Source organism: Schistocerca serialis, chromosome 4, assembly GCF_023864345.2.
Source record: "Schistocerca serialis cubense isolate TAMUIC-IGC-003099 chromosome 4, iqSchSeri2.2, whole genome shotgun sequence".
Classification (NCBI taxonomy): Eukaryota; Metazoa; Arthropoda; class Insecta; order Orthoptera; family Acrididae; genus Schistocerca; species Schistocerca serialis.
The window spans coordinates 599387216-599406272 of record NC_064641.1 but is presented as its reverse complement, the minus strand read 5'-3'; the positions used below and the strand labels follow the sequence as shown (position 1 = coordinate 599406272).

At 39.2% G+C, this 19057-nt stretch overlaps 1 protein-coding gene across 1 annotated transcript in view; it reads left to right on the top strand.

Annotated features, from left to right (window-relative positions):
* The first annotated feature begins 5482 nt into the window (after positions 1-5482).
* LOC126475374 (cAMP-dependent protein kinase type I regulatory subunit) overlaps positions 5483-19057 on the top strand; it is a 268912-nt gene continuing 255337 nt past the window's right edge. The window contains exon 1 of the mRNA XM_050103193.1: positions 5483-5849. Within this exon, the coding sequence (XP_049959150.1) occupies positions 5685-5849 (165 nt within the window). The 5' untranslated portion in view covers positions 5483-5684. The remainder of the gene's footprint in view (positions 5850-19057) is intronic.

Genomic DNA, 19057 nt, shown 5'->3' with positions numbered 1-19057 from the left:
CTTCCCTTTGCTTTTCCTAAAGCCAAACTGATCTTCACCTAGCGCATTCTCAATTTTCTTTTCCATTCTTCTGTATATTATTCTTGTAAGCAGCTTCGATGCATGAGCTGTTAAGCTGATTGTGCGATAATTCTCGCACTTGTCAGCTCTTGCCGTCTTCGGAATTGTGTGGATGATGCTTTCCCGAAAGTTAGATGGTATATCGCCAGACTCATATATTCTACACACCAACGTGAATAGTCGTTTTGTTGCCACTTCCCCAAATGATTTTAGAAATTCTGATGGAATGTTATCTATCCCTTCTGCCTTATTTGACCGTAAGTCCTCCAAAGCTCTTTTAAATTCCGATTCTAATACTGGATCCCCTATCTCTTCTAAATCGACTCCTGTTTCTTCTTCTATCACATCAGACAAATCTTCACCCTCATAGAGGCTTTCAATGTATTCTTTCCACCTATCTGCTCTCTCCTCTGCATTTAACAGTGGAATTCCCGTTGCACTCTTAATGTTACCACCGTTGCTTTTAATGTTACCAAAGGTTGTTTTGACTTTCCTGTATGCTGAGTCTGTCCTTCCGACAATCATATCTTTTTCGATGTCTTCACATTTTTCCTGCAGCCATTTCATCTTAGCTTCCCTGCACTTCCTATTTATTTCATTCCTCAGCGACTTGTATTTCTGTATTCCTGATTTTCCCGGAACATGTTTGTACTTCCTCGTTTCATCAATCAACTGAAGTATTTCTTCTGTTACCCATGGTTTCTTCGCAGCTACCTTCTTTGTACCTATGTTTTCCTTCCCAACTTCTGTGATGGCCCTTTTTAGAGATGTCCATTCCTCTTCAACTGTACTGCCTACTGCGCTATTCCTTATTGCTGTATCTATAGTGTTAGAGAACTTCAAACGTATCTCGTCATTCCTTAGTACTTCCATATCCCACTTCTTTGCGTATTGATTCTTCCTGACTAATGTCTTGAACTTCAGCCTACTCTTCATCACTACTATATTGTGATCTGAGTCTATATCTGCTCCTGGGTACGCCTTACAATCCAGTATCTGATTTCGGAATCTCTGTCTGACCATGATGTAATCTAATTGAAATCTTCCCGTGTCTCCCGGCCTTTTCCAAGTATACCTCCTCCTCTTGATTCTGGAACAGGGTATTCGCTATTACTAGCTGAAACTTGTTACAGAACTCAATTAGTCTTTCTCCTCTTTCATTCCTTGTCCCAAGCCCATATTCTCCTGTAACCTTTTCTTCTACTCCTTCCCCTACAACTGCATTCCAGTCGCCCATGACTATTAGATTTTCGTCCCCCTTTACATACTGCATTACCCTTTCAATATCCTCATACGCTTGCTCTATCTGTTCATCTTCAGCTTGTGACGTCGGCATGTATAACCGAACTATCGTTGTCGGTGTTGGTCTGCTGTTGATTCTGATTAGAACAACCCGGTCACTGAACTGTTCACAGTAACACACCCTCTGCCCTACCTTCCTATTCATAAGTAATCCTACACCTGTTATACCATTTCCTGCTACTGTTGATATTACCCGATACTCATCTGACCAGAAATCCTTGTCTTCCTTCCACTTCACTTCACTGACCCCTACTATATCTAGATTGAGCCTTTGCATTTTCCTTTTCAGATTTTCTAGTTTCCCTACCACGTTCAAGCTTCTGACATTCCACGCATTATCCTTTCGTTGATTATTCAATCTTTTTCTCATGGTAACCTCCCCCTTGGCAGTCCCCTCCCGGAGATCTGAATGGGGGACTATTCCGTAATCTTTTGCCAATGGAGAGATCATCATGACACTTCTTCAATTACAGGCCACATGTCCTGTGAATACACGTTACGTGTCTTCAATGCAGTGGTTTCCATTGCCTTCTGCATCCTCATGTCATTGATCATTGCTGATTCTTCCACCTTTAGGGGCAATTTCCCACCCCTAGGACAAGAGAGTGCCCTGAACCTCTTATCCGCTCCTCCGCCCTCTTTGACAAGTCCGTTGGCAGAATGAGGCTGACTTCTTATGCCGAAGTCTTCGGCCGCCAATGCTGATTATTTATCAAAATTTAGGCAGTGGCGGGGATCGAACCCAGGACCGAAGACGTTTTGATTATGAATCAAAGACGCTACCCCTAGACCACGGGTAGTGAACTCTTATTGCCTGGTAACTTGTTAAGTCACCCAATAGCCAGCACAGCCATCACACCACACTAATACATGTAAAATGAGCTCACCTACTGGATGTGTGGAGAGGGGGAATGGCCCTTCAATGACAGGAGAGTAGGTAGGGGTGAAAGCACTTTGTGATGTGCTGAAAATATACTTTTCATGCAGATGATGTGCTATGACCGAGATGACATAAGGAAATAGAACAAGGGATTTCTAACAACATATTGTAAAGACTTTTGTGTTCAAATCTGACACAATACAGTGCAACAACTCCATACACTGCTCATGTACATACTTTGCATCACACACACCACACACTGTAGATCGTAAAGACTGGCAGCAGTGATAAGAGGACATGAAGCAAAATTGTACCACCTGAGCTTTCTTTCAAATTTACATTTTACACAGTTCATAGAAATTCACTGAGCCAACTTCTAATAAACTTTTAATGCCAACTGGGAAAGTAAACTCATTTTTTCATGTCTCTGTTTCTCTCATTGAGCCTAAAATAACACTTTTAAAGGTGGTGACCATAAGACATGCGGCATAAGAAAAGTATTAAACAGTAACAGTAATGGTGACAAAATTTATCATTACGCAGATGTCCACATTTATGCTTATGGTTTAACCACATACCATTGGCAGTGATGACTTTGATTTAATTCAATATGTTCGTAAATTTTTTTTTTTTTGGGGGTGAGCAAAAAGGATAATCTCACATAACGTGTTTTGAATGTATAGATTGTGGTCGTAGCATGTTGGAAAATAGCTTAATTACCTTGTACCCAGACACCGATTCCAATTTTTTGATGAGTTTTTACTTGCTGTTACACACCTGCGACTTTTTAAGAACTGATTAAATTCTTTGCCACAAATTATTCTTTAAGCACTGTTTTGTACATTCAGTTTCCCTCACTTAGACAGATGTTATACAAAGTATTGGAGGGGATTGCAACTTTTAAACAAAAATGCCAATTGTGTGTGTTTTTGCTTGTATTTTGAGGGGGTTTTAACATTTTCCTCAATTTTGCATTTTTTAAATCTGGACTGCACGAAAACAAAAAATAGGGGTTTCACTGTATTGCCTGTTGTGACATTTACACATCACATAGCTAGCAAGACACTACAGGTCTCACACTGTTTTCCTCAATCCCCAGTCAAGAAACTGAAACAACACTGAATACTTTGTTTCCATTTCAGCTTGATGATGCTGAAAGAGATTATACCAAACAGCTCATCATTCAGATGGAAGAAGCAAAGCATTACCATTCAAGAAATAATATTTGCTGGTGATCTTTATGGAAGTAACTCCATTTGAACACTGCAGTGATCATGAGGATACGACAATGTGATCAGAATTCAAAGAGCCGCCATTGCTGTCAAATAAACGACCACTGGCTAGATCCAGATCTAGGTCTGTCCCGTCAAACCAGCAGTTTAGCATTTTCAAAGGAGGGGGTGTAATGCAAAGTACTGAACATTATGCACTGTTGTGTAGAGGTTGCAGTAACTGCTGGCTTGTGATGTGTGGGTTACTGCCTACTTTATTTATCAATTAAGATTTTTAACTTCTGGAAGCTCCTGGAACTTAGTTACTAGACTATTCTTTGTATAAACATGAACACACTGCTGGGGCAGAGGAATGCCTTCATGGGTGAGAGTATTAAAATCTCAATGATTAACTGCTGAAGCATTTTCAAAGAAGTTACAGCATTTGAAGTACTCCTAAAAACCAGAGGATCTCACATAACTGAAAACTGGTTAAAACTTGCAACTGATAACATTGAGGTCTTTGGTGAAAATTTTTTTTATATCAAATGAATGGACTGTTGGGAAATGAAGCTGTTGTGTTTCAGTAGACAAGAAACTCAAATCCAACAAGATGAAAATTGCATGCAAGAGTGTTTGAGCAAGTAAGGCTTCTGTTAAGATAGGCATATCCTATTATATTGGTTGTCTTTAATTTCTTTTGTTCACGTTACAATAAAGCAAATGCCAGGATGGTTCCTTAACCTAGGCCATGGCCAAACACCTGTCCTATTCCCATAGGCTACCAGGCCTATCGTCTAAACGCATTTTATGCACGTTGTGTGATATTTTAGCCTCTTGATTGGCACTGTCTTACCTTTGCAAACAAAAAAACAAAAAATACATTTTGATATGGTCCTTGGATAAATAAAGGTAAATAAATAAAATATGTTGCAAGTCAGTCAAGGTGCCAGTGGGGGAGAGTACGAGCTGTAACTCTTACAAGCTACAAGAAACTAGCATACAGTGGGGTGAGGTAGATAAGGCTTAACTGCGAAGCTGCCTTTATCTCTTTGAATGAGCTGTTGCAGTGCTAATTCTAATGACAAACTAAAATTTAAAGCATTTCTGAACAGTTACGTGGCAATGAAATGTACATGGTTCTCCAACAGAAAGTTCTTTCCTTCAGTCTTAAACTCCACCGCATTTTTAAATGACATTTAATACGCTCTGGTAGGGCGCTGAATAGATTTATACACATGCAATTGACTTCTTTCTGTACTGTCAGCTCCTTCAGTTAGATCACACTCAGAAAAAGGTAATCAATGGGAGACGTTTAAAACCTCTCCGTTTTTCTCCACACCTCCCACTCCTTGCCACTACGTTACACAGAATGACAATGAATAGTGATACTGATTAATATATACACCCATCCAGTCTCGAATTCCTTACATGTTTTCTTGCACGAATATCGAGCCATATTTCGACAGTTTTTTGTACACTAGTTAATTGTTGAAGTAGGAACGTCAAACAAATCACAATATCGATAAGTTACGTTGGTCTGGAGGACGCAAGTGGCACCATAACGAAACATAGATGCCTTCGGAATTGTTGGTAGTGCCGAAAATTTCCCAGACACTTTAAATTTCGAGTGTTACCACTACGTTCTGCCCTGGTACGGAGTTCGTTCTAAAACAAAGCGCTTGCTAAATTAGTTGGAATTACACAATGGAATAAATGCGTACGACAATAATACCCGAAATGCGCAACTTTTTTCTATATTAAGCCTTTTTTAAGCCAGACGTTGAACGGCGTTCTTTCTAATCTTCCTCTCTCTTGTCCTCAGGCCCGTGTGGTTTTCTTTAATTGATTGGCTGACAAAACAAGCAATTGCTTGCACAACACCTCTAGTGCAAGTGAGAATTGATGAAAATACAAGTTTGTCCTGCATCTGTGAAATTTCGAGCATTTTATTTACACTTCCACTGTCAGTGCTGTTCTAGCATTTATCGCTATTCTTTCGTTTCTACTATCTCTGTGTTAAATCCGTAGTTACATCGGTTGTCAATTGTTTTCTGCTAGGGGAAAGTGTGTGATGTATTTTCTCTGCGTATGTTTGTGTTGAAGTGATTAAGAGCGATTGAATTGTCGCTGAGCAATCGTGTAATAAGTTTTGAACTTATTAGTGCAAGTGTGTATTAGAATACCCCTTAATACCGTCCGTAATACATATAAAGTACCTTCGCTCAAAGATGGCTGCAAACTTGGATGAAGAACAGAGTTTGCGTGAATGTGAGGCTTACGTTCAGAAGCACAACATTCAGCAAGTCCTAAAAGATTGCATTGTACAGCTTTGCGTTTCAAGACCGGAAAACCCTATATCGTTTTTGAGGGAATATTTCCAAAAACTAGAAAGGGTAAGTGGTGTCCACAGCTTTATTTATTTGTATGTTTTACTTGCTACAGCAGTTTCACAAAGCTGAGCTTAAATTTATTGTTAAGTAGGCCTTCTGAGGAACTTTGCCCACACATATTCTCGTTCTGACTTTGGAAGACAATGAGGTCCAAAAGCACTCAATGTTATAGGTAGTTTTAAATTTCAAAAGTGGTTTGTTTGCACCAGAAATTTGTCATAATTCTTAATAAGTGTCTTACTTCCAAAAATAACGAGTCCTTTGGACTTATTGTTAACAAGACTTAAAATCGTAGTGACAAGAACAAGTAGGCCTATTGCTTCACTTTTTGCACGTAATTTGCCTGTAGTTGGGGAATAGTCTCTCTGTAATATTTTTGATTAGTTCGTTTTTGCTTGTAGTCATTTAGAATTGTTCTTCAGCATTACTGAAATTGTGAAAGGCTTATTACTTATTTGCTTCAAGTTTGGTAGTATGCTATTTGGCATAGAATAGCAGTCAGTCATGAACAGACAGGTGGCTATAAGAATAGGCAGATAAAAAAAAAAAATTATTATTGAAATTTATGATTGTGGTAGTGAATGCCTGCTGTTTATATCTGATTGGAAAAACTCTCCTCATTTGATAAGAATCATCTAGACGTGATGGTCCCATTGCTTGCAGTTTTTAAAAAGGAAACAGGACAACACTACAGTTTCAAAAAACTGCCAATCAAAAACTAAATCTAATGCCAGGTGATTGCCGATATTAATATACAGCTTTCTATTAATTTTAAAATATGGCTTATATCTTGCTTGTGTCCACATGCCTTTTAAGGTTCCTGTGATATTATTAACTGTGATTGTTTAGTGTGAAACATTTACTCATTTCCTTATAACTGCACAGCCTTGCTTGAACTAGAATTCCTAAACATCATGAGATAAAGAGGAATGTTTGATTAGAGTTGTCAGTTTTGACCAGTGACATAGGGAACATGCTATAAATGCTGTAAACAACATGGTGACTGTAATGCAATGTTACTGATGATTTTTTCAAACACATTAAGGTACAGATCAGTCTGACAACATAAAGTTTTTTGCCAACTCACACCCATACTTTTACCTTCCAACCTGACATAGCCTATACTTTGGGCTAAGCCACAGGTCAGTGTGTCAGCACAACCATTTTTATTTATTTATTTGCTTTAAAATTCACTGGCTTCACCAACTAACAACAAAACTGTAAATATGTACACCAAAAGTTGATGTGACAGAAGCCATTAACATTATGTCACTGGCCAAAGCTGATGATTCATATCAAACCTTCTTCTTGACCCACCCTCAGGCTACTCTCCAGATCAGTCTGTCATCACAACTAAGGGGCACTCTAGTCTAGAACAGTTCTTCTATCGATCAGTCATGCGACTCCTTAGGTAAGTAGTACACCCTGCGCCATTTACTTCACCGGTAACAGAAACCGGTTTTCTGCTCAAGGAATTATGGGGATAGGAGTGGAGACATTCAACTTGCAGATTTCTTGTAGAATCTGACAGGGACTCCACCAAGTGCAAGGGCCTGTTGATTGTTAGTGCATTCAGATTTTTCTCGAAGTACCAGTACTACCTATTTACAAATACAAATGCTTTGTTCACATGTTGGCAGTTTACATACAATAAATGTCATCCAACAAAATAATTAGGTAAATATCAATAAAGACAAGAAAATAATACAGTGTATAATTAGGTAAATGACAATAAATAATTAGATAATTGATTACGTAGGGTTAATGCCCAGCATACTTAGATGAATGACAAAGACAGTAAGGACAAAAAGTACAAGACATTAAAAAAAAATAGATAGGGTATGTGGCAGGACTCATGGATATACAATAAAGTCTACTGTTTATTTATTCTGTTGTTTGTTTATAGTTCATTCACATGAGAATTGTAGGCTATTGATCACACACGCCTGGAATTCCTGATGACAGCAAAATTCAGTACTTTTCAACCATTTTGCAATGCTAATTTTAAATTTATTTATTGACATTGTCTATGCACTTTCAGTTAATTTGTTGAAGTAGGCAAGACCAATAAGTTTGTGGTTTTTGTGTGTATTTGTCAGCCTAGCTTAGTGTATGTAAACTGTACAGGTATTCACCAGGAGCTTAAATGTAACTGTGGAATGCCTAATGTATATTATAAAAAGAGACTTTACTCCATTCACAATCTAACGTAGTCCTTAGACTATACCACAGATCAGTCTGTTACCACAAAGGTTTTTTTTTTGCAAAAATGGCTTTGTATTATGGCACATTCATTGTTTTGTCAACTCACAGCCAATCTATCACCTTCCAACCTAACCTGGATCGTGAGCTGTACGCAGTCTGGTCTGTCACCCCGGTGCCATCAAAAACCAATCTTGTAGAGGTATAGTAGACTTATACACAGTACAATCCAAAACATTGTTCTCCTCAGTGGATCACCCTCTCACTAGATCTATGTTGGTCTGGTAAACTCAAGAGATCTGCACTGTGTGGTCAAAACCACCCACACCTCCAAAAACATATGTTTTTCATATTAGGAGCATTGTGCTGCCAACTGCTGCCAGTACTCCATATGAGCGACCTCAGTAGTCATTAGACATCATGAGAGAACAGAATTGGGCACTCCGTGGAACCCACCGACTTGAACGTGATCAGGTGATTGTCACTTCTGTCATATGTCTGTAAACAAGATTTCCACACCCCTAAACATCCCTAGGTCCACTGTTTCCGATGTGATAGTGAAGTGGAAACGTGAAGGGACATGTACAGCACAAAAGCGTACAGGCCGACATCCTCTGTTGACTGACAGAGACCGCCAACAGTTGAAGGGGGTCATAATGTGTAATAGACACACATCTATCCAGACCATCACACAGGAATTCCAAACTGCATCAGGATCCACTGCAGGTACTACGATAGTTAGGTGGGAGGTGAGAAAACTTAGATTTCATGGTTGAGCAGCTGCTCATAAGCCACACATCATGCTGGTAAATGCCAAACGACACCTCAATTGGTGTAAGGAGGGTAAACATTGGATGATTCAACAGTGGAAAAACGTTGTGTGGAGTGACGAATTACGGTACACAATGTGGCGATCCGATGGCAGGGTGTAGGTATGGTGAATGCCCGGTGAACGTCATCTGCCAACGTGTGTAATGCCAACAGTAAAATTCGGAGGCGGTGGTGTTATGGTGTGATCGTGTTTTTCATGGAGGGGGCTTGCACCCCTTGTTGTTTTGCATGGCACTATCACAACACAGGCCTACATTGATGTTTCAAGCACCTTCTTGCTTCCCAGTGTTGAAGAGCAATTTGGGGATGGTGACTGCATATTTGAATACGATCGAGGCACGGCCTGTGGTGGGACACGACAATAACATCCCTGTAATGGACTGGCCTGCTCAGAGTCCTGACCTGAATTGTATAGAACACCTTTGGGATGTTTTGGAATGCTGACTTTGTGCCAAGCCTCACCAACCGACATCGATACCTCTCCTCAGTGCAGCACTCCATGAAGAATGGGCTGCCATTCCCCAAGAAACCTTCCAGCACCTGACTGTCTGTGAGAGTGGAAGCTGTCATCAAGTCTAAGGGTGGGCCAACACCATATGGAATTCCAGCATTATTGATGGAGGGCGCCACGAACTTGTAAGTCATTTTCAGACAGGTGTCCGGGTACTTTTGATCACATAGTATAAATTAGAACTGAGTAAAACACAAAACTTTGATTTGAAACTGAAACATACAAATAAGAGCATCCCAGATACATATGTAACATATGATGACAACCTTCTGATAATACATTGACAGCTAGCATTGTTCACTAAACCTTCACTGTTACAATTTGGCACAGAGGGTACAGCAATATTGAAGGATCACTGCGTCGTTCTCGTCTTGTGCCATCATTCAGTGTAATCAAATCCCCTGCACTCTGTTGGAGTAAGCCGATTGGAGAAACATAATGCTTGTATTAGTGAAGTTTTGTGTATAAAGGGGTGTGACTTGCTGTCATGGTGTGGACTTATGACTCTAGAAGCAGTGAAGGAAGAGGAAGGATTAGAATGTAAGATTTTCATTGAACTTATCCATATTTAGGACATTCACATATTAGCTCCTATATATAAATGTCTCTAGTCTGCCAGCCAGATGATATTGACCACATCTGATTAGAAGTAATTTTTCTATAACATTATACACAGTCATCTAAGGATGAATAAATAATATTATTAGGTTGTTATTTTTGATTGTCAGTGCTGAGTGGCATATCTTTAATGCACCAGTCTACCAGATAGTGCCTATAGTGTCTACTTTCTCCGGTTCAGAGTTCCTTTTCTACATTAATTAGTAGCTTCACTATTTTCAGGAGGCGGAGTGTCACATTTTGTAGTCCTTCCAGTAAAATATAGTTTCTTCAGTTACGTTAGTGCTGTTGTAGCAGTTGTGGTCTTTGTTCAGAAGACTGGTTTGATGCAGCTTACAAGGCTACCCTCTCCTGTGTAAGTCACTCCATCACATGTAACCTGTGCAACATACATTGTACATTTACATCTATGCTCTGCAAACCACTGTGAAGTGCACAGCAGAGGGTACATCCCATTCTACCATTTATTAGGGTTTCTTCCTGTTCCATTCATGTATGGAGCACAGAAAGAACGAATGTTTGAATGCCCCTGTGTTTGCTGTAGTTATTCTACTTGTATCCTCATTATCCCCATGTGAGCTGTAATATATTCCTAGAGTCATTATTTAAAGCTCGTTCTTGAAACTTTGTTACTAGACTTTCTCAGAATAGTTGACATCTATCTTTAAGATTCTGCCAGTTCAGTATCTCTGTAACACTTTCCCATGGATCAAACAAACCTATGATCATTTTTGTGCTGACCTTCTCTGTATACTTTTAGTATCCTCTGTTCTATTTGGTACAGGTACCACAAACTTGATTAATAATCTAGAACTGGTCGCACACGTATTTGGAAGCAATCTCCTTTTTAGACTGCCTGCACTTCCCCAGTATTCTACCAATAAACTGAAGTTTACCACATGCTTTACCCATGACTGGGCAGTCATTTCATATCCCTACAAAGTGTTACACCCAGGTATTTCTATGAGTTGGCTGATTCCAACATTGACTCATTAACCCTTTGGCTGCTGTGGATGTGCTAACACACGCGCCTTTGTACCTGTCCCTGTGTGCTCTGAACGTGTTTATGCGCGCCACCAGTCCTTCTACCTGGTAGTCTGAATGTGTCTACGCGTAAACGCGTTAACACGACTAGAGCAGTTAAGAGTTAATATGTATGTTATAGTCACAGGATACTATGGTGTTTTTTTGGTGAAGTGCACAATTTTATGTTTTTGAACATTTAATGCAAGTTGCCAATCTTTGCACCACTGTGACATCTTATCAAGAGCTAACTGAATATTTATGCAGCTTGTTTCAGACAATAGTTCTTTATAGATAAATGCATCATCTGCAAGAAGTCTGATGTCAGTATTAATACTGTCTGCAAGGTCATTAATATACAACATGAATAGTAAGTGTCCCAACACCCTTCCCTGTGGCACACCCAAAGTTACTTCTACATTCGACGGATGACTCTCAATCCAAGATAACATGCTGTGTCTTCCCTATCAGAAAGTCTTCAGTCCAGTCAAAAATTTCATTTGATACCCCATGAAAAAATACTGCATCTGCCTGACTCCATTGATCCATACCTTTCAGTATGTGATGTGAGAAAAATGATAGTTATGTTTCACATGATCAATAATTTCGGAATCCATGCTGCTGGTTGGCATGGAGGAGGTTGTGCTGTTAAAGATACCCCATTATGTCTGAGCTCAGAATGTGTTCTATGATTCTACAACAAATCAACATCAAGGGTACTGGATAGCAGGTTTCTGGATCACTTCCATTACCCTTCTTGTAGACAGGTGTGACCTGTGCTTGCAACTACTGGGCATGGTTTTTTTTTTTTTTTTTGTTCTTTTTTTTCTCACATACCTACAACAGATTATGGTTAGAAGAGGGACTAACTCGGCTGGAAATTCAGTATAAAATCTGATAGGGATTCCATTGGGCTCTGGAACTTCGTTCAATTTTAACAATTTCAGCCGTTCCTCGACACCACTGACACTAATACTTCATTTCGCCCATCTTTTCCATGGTACAAGGATTATGTTAGGGCAATTCTCCTGTGTTTTCTGTTCTAAAGGAATATTTGAAAACAGAGTTAAGCATTTCAGCTTTTGCTCAGTTTCACTTTCTGTCTGATTTGCTAGGGACTGGACACTAACTTTGGTGCTATTAACAGCATTTACATACAACGAGAATTTCTTTGGGTTTTGTGAAAGATCATTTGACAGTATTCTGCTATGGTAGTTATTGGAAGCATCATGCAGTACTCTCTTCACTCATTCAGCATCTCTATCTATAGCCCTATGTTTTGTTTTACACCTATTATTCATGTGAACCTGCTTACTGTGGTCAAGTTGTGGTTTCATTCTACAATTTTACTCCTCCCCCCCCCCCCCCCCCCCCAAAAAAAAAACCCAAACCACACACACACACACACACACACACACACACACACACACACACACACACACACCTCCATTACCAACTTGACAATTTTTTCTTGATACTTCAGGATATGTGCTGTAAACTGATGTCACCATTTTAACTCAGTTCATCTGCATTGGTTGTCTGCTGTGTCCATCTAATATTAAATAAGCATTCTTATGTAGAACCAACTGTTTAACATCCACATTTCACTTCTGTAAAAGTCTACATGTCAGACAAATACCTCCAGAAAAGACCTCCTAGCACTTAGATTTATATTCTGAGTTAACAAATTGCTCGTTTTCAGAAAGCTTTTTCTTCACATTGTAAGCCTGCATTTTATATCCTCTTTTGTAAGTAATTCCACTGCCCACTTGTAGCATATAATTTCCTAATCTGATTCCCTCATAATCACCCCATTTAATGTGACTGCAATCCATTACCTTTCATTTACTCTTATTGACATTCATCTTATAACCTCATTTCAAGACACTATAATTTCCATTCACTGATCTTCCAAATCCCTTGTAATCTCTGAGAATCTTCAATGTATGTTTGTTTAATTGTTTTTCCCTGCCTATTAAGGAACCGAATGGCATTTGGGATGATGATTTTTCATATGACATATAAACTGAAAGGTGGAAAAATGGACTGGCTTTCATAACCAGCAAATCATTTCATACAACACCTAATCAGATGTCATCAACCATTATGAACTACTATAACAACTATCCTTCATCAAAATATCTTATTTTTAAAACTACGTATAAAATTCTTTGATAAATGCGACATTACTGTAAAACTCCAAAACACTGAGAGATGGCTGAATAACTTAGAGGCTAAAAATCACAAAAAATAAATAAAATCAAAGATTAGTTCAGAGAAGGGGAATGGAAAACAAAATGAAAGTAATTATACAGATTTTATGTCACTGTTTCAAATAAGTGGAATCATTGGCCGTGGTTTGATTCTCAGCTGGGTTGGGGATTTTCCCTGCCCGGGGACTGGGTACTTGTGTTGTCTTCATCATCATCATTTGTGCCAGTGGCTAGACTGGATTGTCTAAAAAGAAGACTGTGTGAGAATTGGGACTTTGTACAGGCGCTGATGACTGCACATTTGAGCACCTGGCAAACCAATCATCATCAAATAAGTGGAATAAAAATTGCCAATAACTGATATAACCACACTTACGAATTAAAAGAAGTGGAAGAAGCAACAGACTCAAGCAGAAAGTCAGTATAAAAAAAGTGGAGATATACAGTAGTCAACATTCATTAGTCCAAGTGTCTAATGTGCTAGGCTGTAATTGATGAGTGAATAAGGAATAAGGAAGACATGTCAACAAGCTTAACAAAAGAGAAATTTTAATCAGTGAAAGGAGCATGCCTGGAATCAACCATGGATGTAAATTTAAAGAGTTGGTTTCCGCAACTGAAGATTTGCAACACAATACTGCATCTTAGAAAAATGGTAGTTGTGGTAAAATTAGAAAAGAATCTGTGACTGACCTTGTAAATGTATAATTTAAAGACTTTAAAACTAATAAATGCATTATAAGTGAATTGACAAACCTTTAGACAAACATATTATGAAAGATTACAAAAAATCCTCCCAAAGAAAGTTAGAGCCTACTGGCCCATAGATGAAGATTTTATGTAATCTGGCCATGGAAAGTGTTTAAAAAAGGAACAATATATGAAAAAAATAAAATTGTAAGTTTTGGGTGTGGCAGATATGAGGATATTGCCACAGGTGAGAAATAAATTAAAAACAATACTGAAGTATTGAGACTTGCTAAGAAGTTGTTCTAAAAGAGAAATTACAGTAATTAAATCAGTATTAACTTTATCAAATTATCATGTAAATAATTTACTTACATTGAAATGAGACAAATGTGTGGTTCCTCATCCACTCTTTTCAGTTAATTTCATGAGAACCCCTTTGGAGAAGAGATGACTTGACTCAAGATCTTAAATTATGGTAGTGAAATTGTTGTAAATAATTTTATTATTGCATTCATGCACGCACGTGCTATACTCACTTACGACATCATGGAGCATTTTTAAATGATGACTGTGAATTATGTTGGAGATGTTGGACTGTATCTTAAAATCTTTGTACCAGCTAATCTTTGTGTGTACCAAGAACAAATTAAATGGGATATTTTCTGAGCTGTTCACTATTATTTATCAATGAGGTTCTTTTTTGTAATAAGCCAGAAAATTTCATGTGTGTGTGTGTGTGTGTGTGTGTGTGTGTGTGTGTGTGTGTGTGTGTGTGTGTGTGTAAGGAACTCAGAACATTGACCTCTCAAATTTAGGCATTTTGTGATTCCCAAAGTCATGTCAGACAAATGCTGGTATGGTTCCTTCAAAAATTTACTCGCATGTGGGAAGAGTGGCTAGAAATTCCTACGTGGACAGCCTGAGTTAGCCTGTCTATATTTACTATTAATTGCCAGCTTTCTGTATGACCCAAGCCCAATCCGCACCCATCGATGAGGCGCTAAAACTCGTATGTTCTTTACTTCCACAGATAAACCAAAGCCAATTTTCTTCTCTTTCCGTGTCCAACCAATTTAGCACTCAGTCTCTAAAGATGTCTATGTGACGTTGAAGTAAACTCGTACTACTTACGTTGGCAGGAGATATCTTGTGTCTCTTATAACCGTCAAGTTTTCTTCCACCTTTTTAGGTAGATACATAGTGAGGAGTAGGATGCAGTTAGAGTTTTGTTAGGCGCTGGTGTAGTGCCAGGTCCCAGTAACTTACTGTTTCGTTTACTCATCAGAGTCAAAAAATGCTCGGTAAGAAGTGGGAATTTTATACAGCGTTTTGCCACCTCACAGTTTACAGATGTGCGTCAGTTAACATAACGCAAGCAGTGAAGTGAACATCCTGTTGTGAAATTGGCCTCTCTGTCCCGAGTTCCGGTAATGGGCGAGTTTGTAATGTCGTTACCGAAACTAAAATTCGATGACGCGGGGTTAACTAGGTTAGTGTGCTCACTGCTACAGCTCGCCAGGGCGGGAAAATCAGTTCGCTGAGGTCGTCAGTTTCTGTTGTTGCCTGACACATCATTGCAGTATTGCTCCCTCTCTCTGTTCAGTTAGTAGCAATCAAGTTCAATTATATTCACATGTTCCGGAAAAGTTAAGTTTGCGAGCGTGACAAATTCCGCTCGCCGGTATGACGACGAGTGATCTGGCACATTGAGCAGCTACGTGTCCAGTCACAAGATATTTAGAGTGGCAGTTGGTCAGCCCATTGTACGTTTTGTCTTTAGTGGAATTAAACTTCAACATAGGACTGAAGAACATACTGTAGCATGTTTCGAAAGCAGAGCAGAAAATCAGTATACGAAAGTAATGTATAATGAACACACGGAAATGAAAATAATACTAGTAGAAACAGTTCACCAATTTTTGTGTTTGAGGCAGTAGAAGACGACGACTGGATGGACAGTAAGTAAATGAAATGAACTGCAGAGTGAGAACAGCTTATACTATTAGTAAACCAAATAGAATTTTCAGAACGAAGCTCCATTGCGTCTGAAACGAAAAGCTTACGATCCGTTTTGCCATACGGTAGTGAAACAACTTTCAGTGTGAAGACCATTCAAAAACTGGGAGTTGCTCGGCGAGCAATAGGGAGATGCTTGTTGAGAGGTAGCAGTCCGCAAGGATTATCCATGTTCATTATTTTGGCGTCAAAACCAATTTTAGTGAGGAATGCCTTAAAGAGAACGGGAAACAGTGTAACTCTGACAAGTGACTGGCAGCGTAAATGTAACAAGGCTCGATGCGAGGAGCTTTGTGCTGGCGAAGAGCATCGAGGCTGCTTAAACTTACCCTTGCTTTTAGGTCCTTAAATTTCGCAGGCAGTATTTCTCATTTGAGTTAAATTGCATACCTGGAGAAAATTTTCCATTCGGTATATATATATACGTCTGTTTTACATACCGGGTGATCAAAAAGGCGGTATAAATTTGAAAACTTAATAAACCACGGAATAATGTGGATAGAGAGGCAAAAATTGACACACATGCTTGGAATGACATGGGGTTTTATTAGAACAAAAAAAAAAGTGTTGCTAGACGCGTGAAAGATCTCTTATGCGCGTCGTTTGGTGATGATCGTGTGCTCAGCCGCCACTTTCGTCATGCTTGGCCTCCCAGGTCCCCAGACCTCAGTCCGTGCGATTGTTGTCTTTAGGGTTACCTGAAGACGCAAGTGTATCGTGATCGACCGACATCTCTAGGGATGCTGAAAGACAACATCTGACGCCAATGCCTCACCATACCTCCAGTGCTGCTCCCAACATTATTCCTCGCCTACAGCTATTGTTGAGGAATGATGGTGGACATACTGAGCATTTCCTGTAAAGAACATCTTTGCTTTGTCTTACTTTGTTATGCTAATTATTGCTATTCTGATCAAATGAAGCACCATCTGTCGGACATTTTTGAACTTTTGTATTTTTTTGGTCATTCGAAGCATGTGTGTCAATTTGTACCTCTCTATCTACATTATTCCGTGATTTATTCAGTTTTCAAATTTATACTGAGTTTTTGATCACCCGGTACTTGTCGCATTCTGGCTTTTATCTCCTTGCGCAGTTGTTACTGGCAATTTCTGGACATTATATATATATATATATATATATATATATATATATATATATATATATATATATATATTAACGGCTTAAAAAAGAAATAACATTGTGTTTGCAAGTCAACATTCTTTTAAGAAGCAGAAGACAATGACAGAAGTAAGGCTACCCGAATTGACCAACGTTCGTTTCCAAATAATAGTTAACACCATAGGTTTGTCACCGTATGCTTGTGGAAACCAGCGCTCCACTTAGCTGCTCGAGTCGTTCGGAAGGTAGAGCAAAAATCTGCAGTTCAAATTCATTCTTATTGCCGTTTTGCCGTTACTTTTCAGAAGACTGCCTTTCCTTCTATGATTATTAAGGTTGTGTTCAATATTAAGCTAGAAAGGAAGCCATCTATAAAATGTTTATATGTGTTACTCAGTGGCAGTGCGCAAGTCTTTCAATTGGACGCCACTTAAGCGACTTTGCGTGTTCCTCATCTACCCCCGTTACTCAACCTAGGAAAGGGGACCTACAGTTTAACGTGGACTCCGAACCACATCTCTTTCCTGTCGACTGCGGACATGGTTGGGAAGTGAAGGCTGTATTAAAAGCAGATTGAACATTTCCATGGCTTCACCGAGATTCGATCCCGCGACCTCTCTGTTTCCAGGTACGTGCTTTACCACTAGACCAGCGGGTCCGATGTTTAGAAAATAATGTCGTGAATATAGATAAGGTGTTGACGTGGCTTTACTAGTTTAGTGCTGCATGAAATGCCGGTTCTAGATCAGCAGCACCAAGCTGTGACCACCCAGTCAATTGCCATAATTCAAAAAGGCGATTCGGGGTTGTAGTGCGCGGATGTGCAGCTCCAAGTTGACTTATTGTAGAAAGTTTAATCACAAGGGTTATTGTTGAGTACGTAGCGGCATGTAAGGAAATTTAACATGTCGCTAGTGAAAACACTTTATGCAGCAGTACTTCTCAAGAAAACTTTCTTGATCAGAAACTGCAAAAGTTTTGGTTACAAGAAAGAACTTCGACAAATTTTGTCAACAGCGCAAGAGGTAATGCTTCCAGCTCATGTTTCGTGGCCGCATATTATTTTAACAATATCATTTAGCCTCAGTGAGCAGTGTGGATAACATTCCAAATTCCGCTCACCCGAAAAACGAGATTCTTACCGTCAGCGAAAGGTCCCCGCGAAGGAATATTTGTTATTCGTACGATAAATCAAATCACATTTGCTAAGATTCACCGAGGTTAAATTCTTTTTCTCGGCTCCAGGGTGTAAACGAGTGGTGTAGTTGAAGTCGAGACGAACAAATTGCTATAGGATACTTGTAGTCAATACAGCCGTGAAACAGCCTTAAATTGGGCTACGGAAGTACACCGCATGCGCATCGCGACGGATTTTGGAGAAAATCGTTCGTGAAAAATATATTTAAAAAAACTTTGTTCTTGCACTAGAAAAATGTACAATTGATTGCCCTGTGAGGATAACGAAAGAAAGGACCTTTGTAAACGTCGTACAAAAACTAATTACGTTTAAAATTCGGTCTATATTAATTCGTAACAAGCACAGTGGTTTCGTTGTAAGAATACTAGGGAAAAAATATTGTTGATTTTATGTTGTTAAAATTCACAGTATTTCCAGCAAAAATTTACACAAACATTTTTCTGCATTTTGTAAGTGCAAGAACAAGAGGTTTTCAGTAAATGGGCACAGGCTGCAGGAAATGGTCGTCGAGAGGGTAAGGAGTAAAAAAAGTCATGACATTGGCCGGAAACGCGTTATAAGATAGTACTTTCACTTGAATGTGGTGAAGCTAAAAGTGTGTCGGCGATTGAAAACATCTATGAGAACACACAACTCAATAGGAATATTTCGTCCATGAGGGTGGCGCGCTCGCACATCTAAAGGGGGCGGGGGGTGAAGCGGATGCGCATGTGGTTGTGTGTGTATGTATCTAGGCCGTGAAAAATATTATGACGCAAAGCCAGACGAAAGCATAGGTGTTACATGC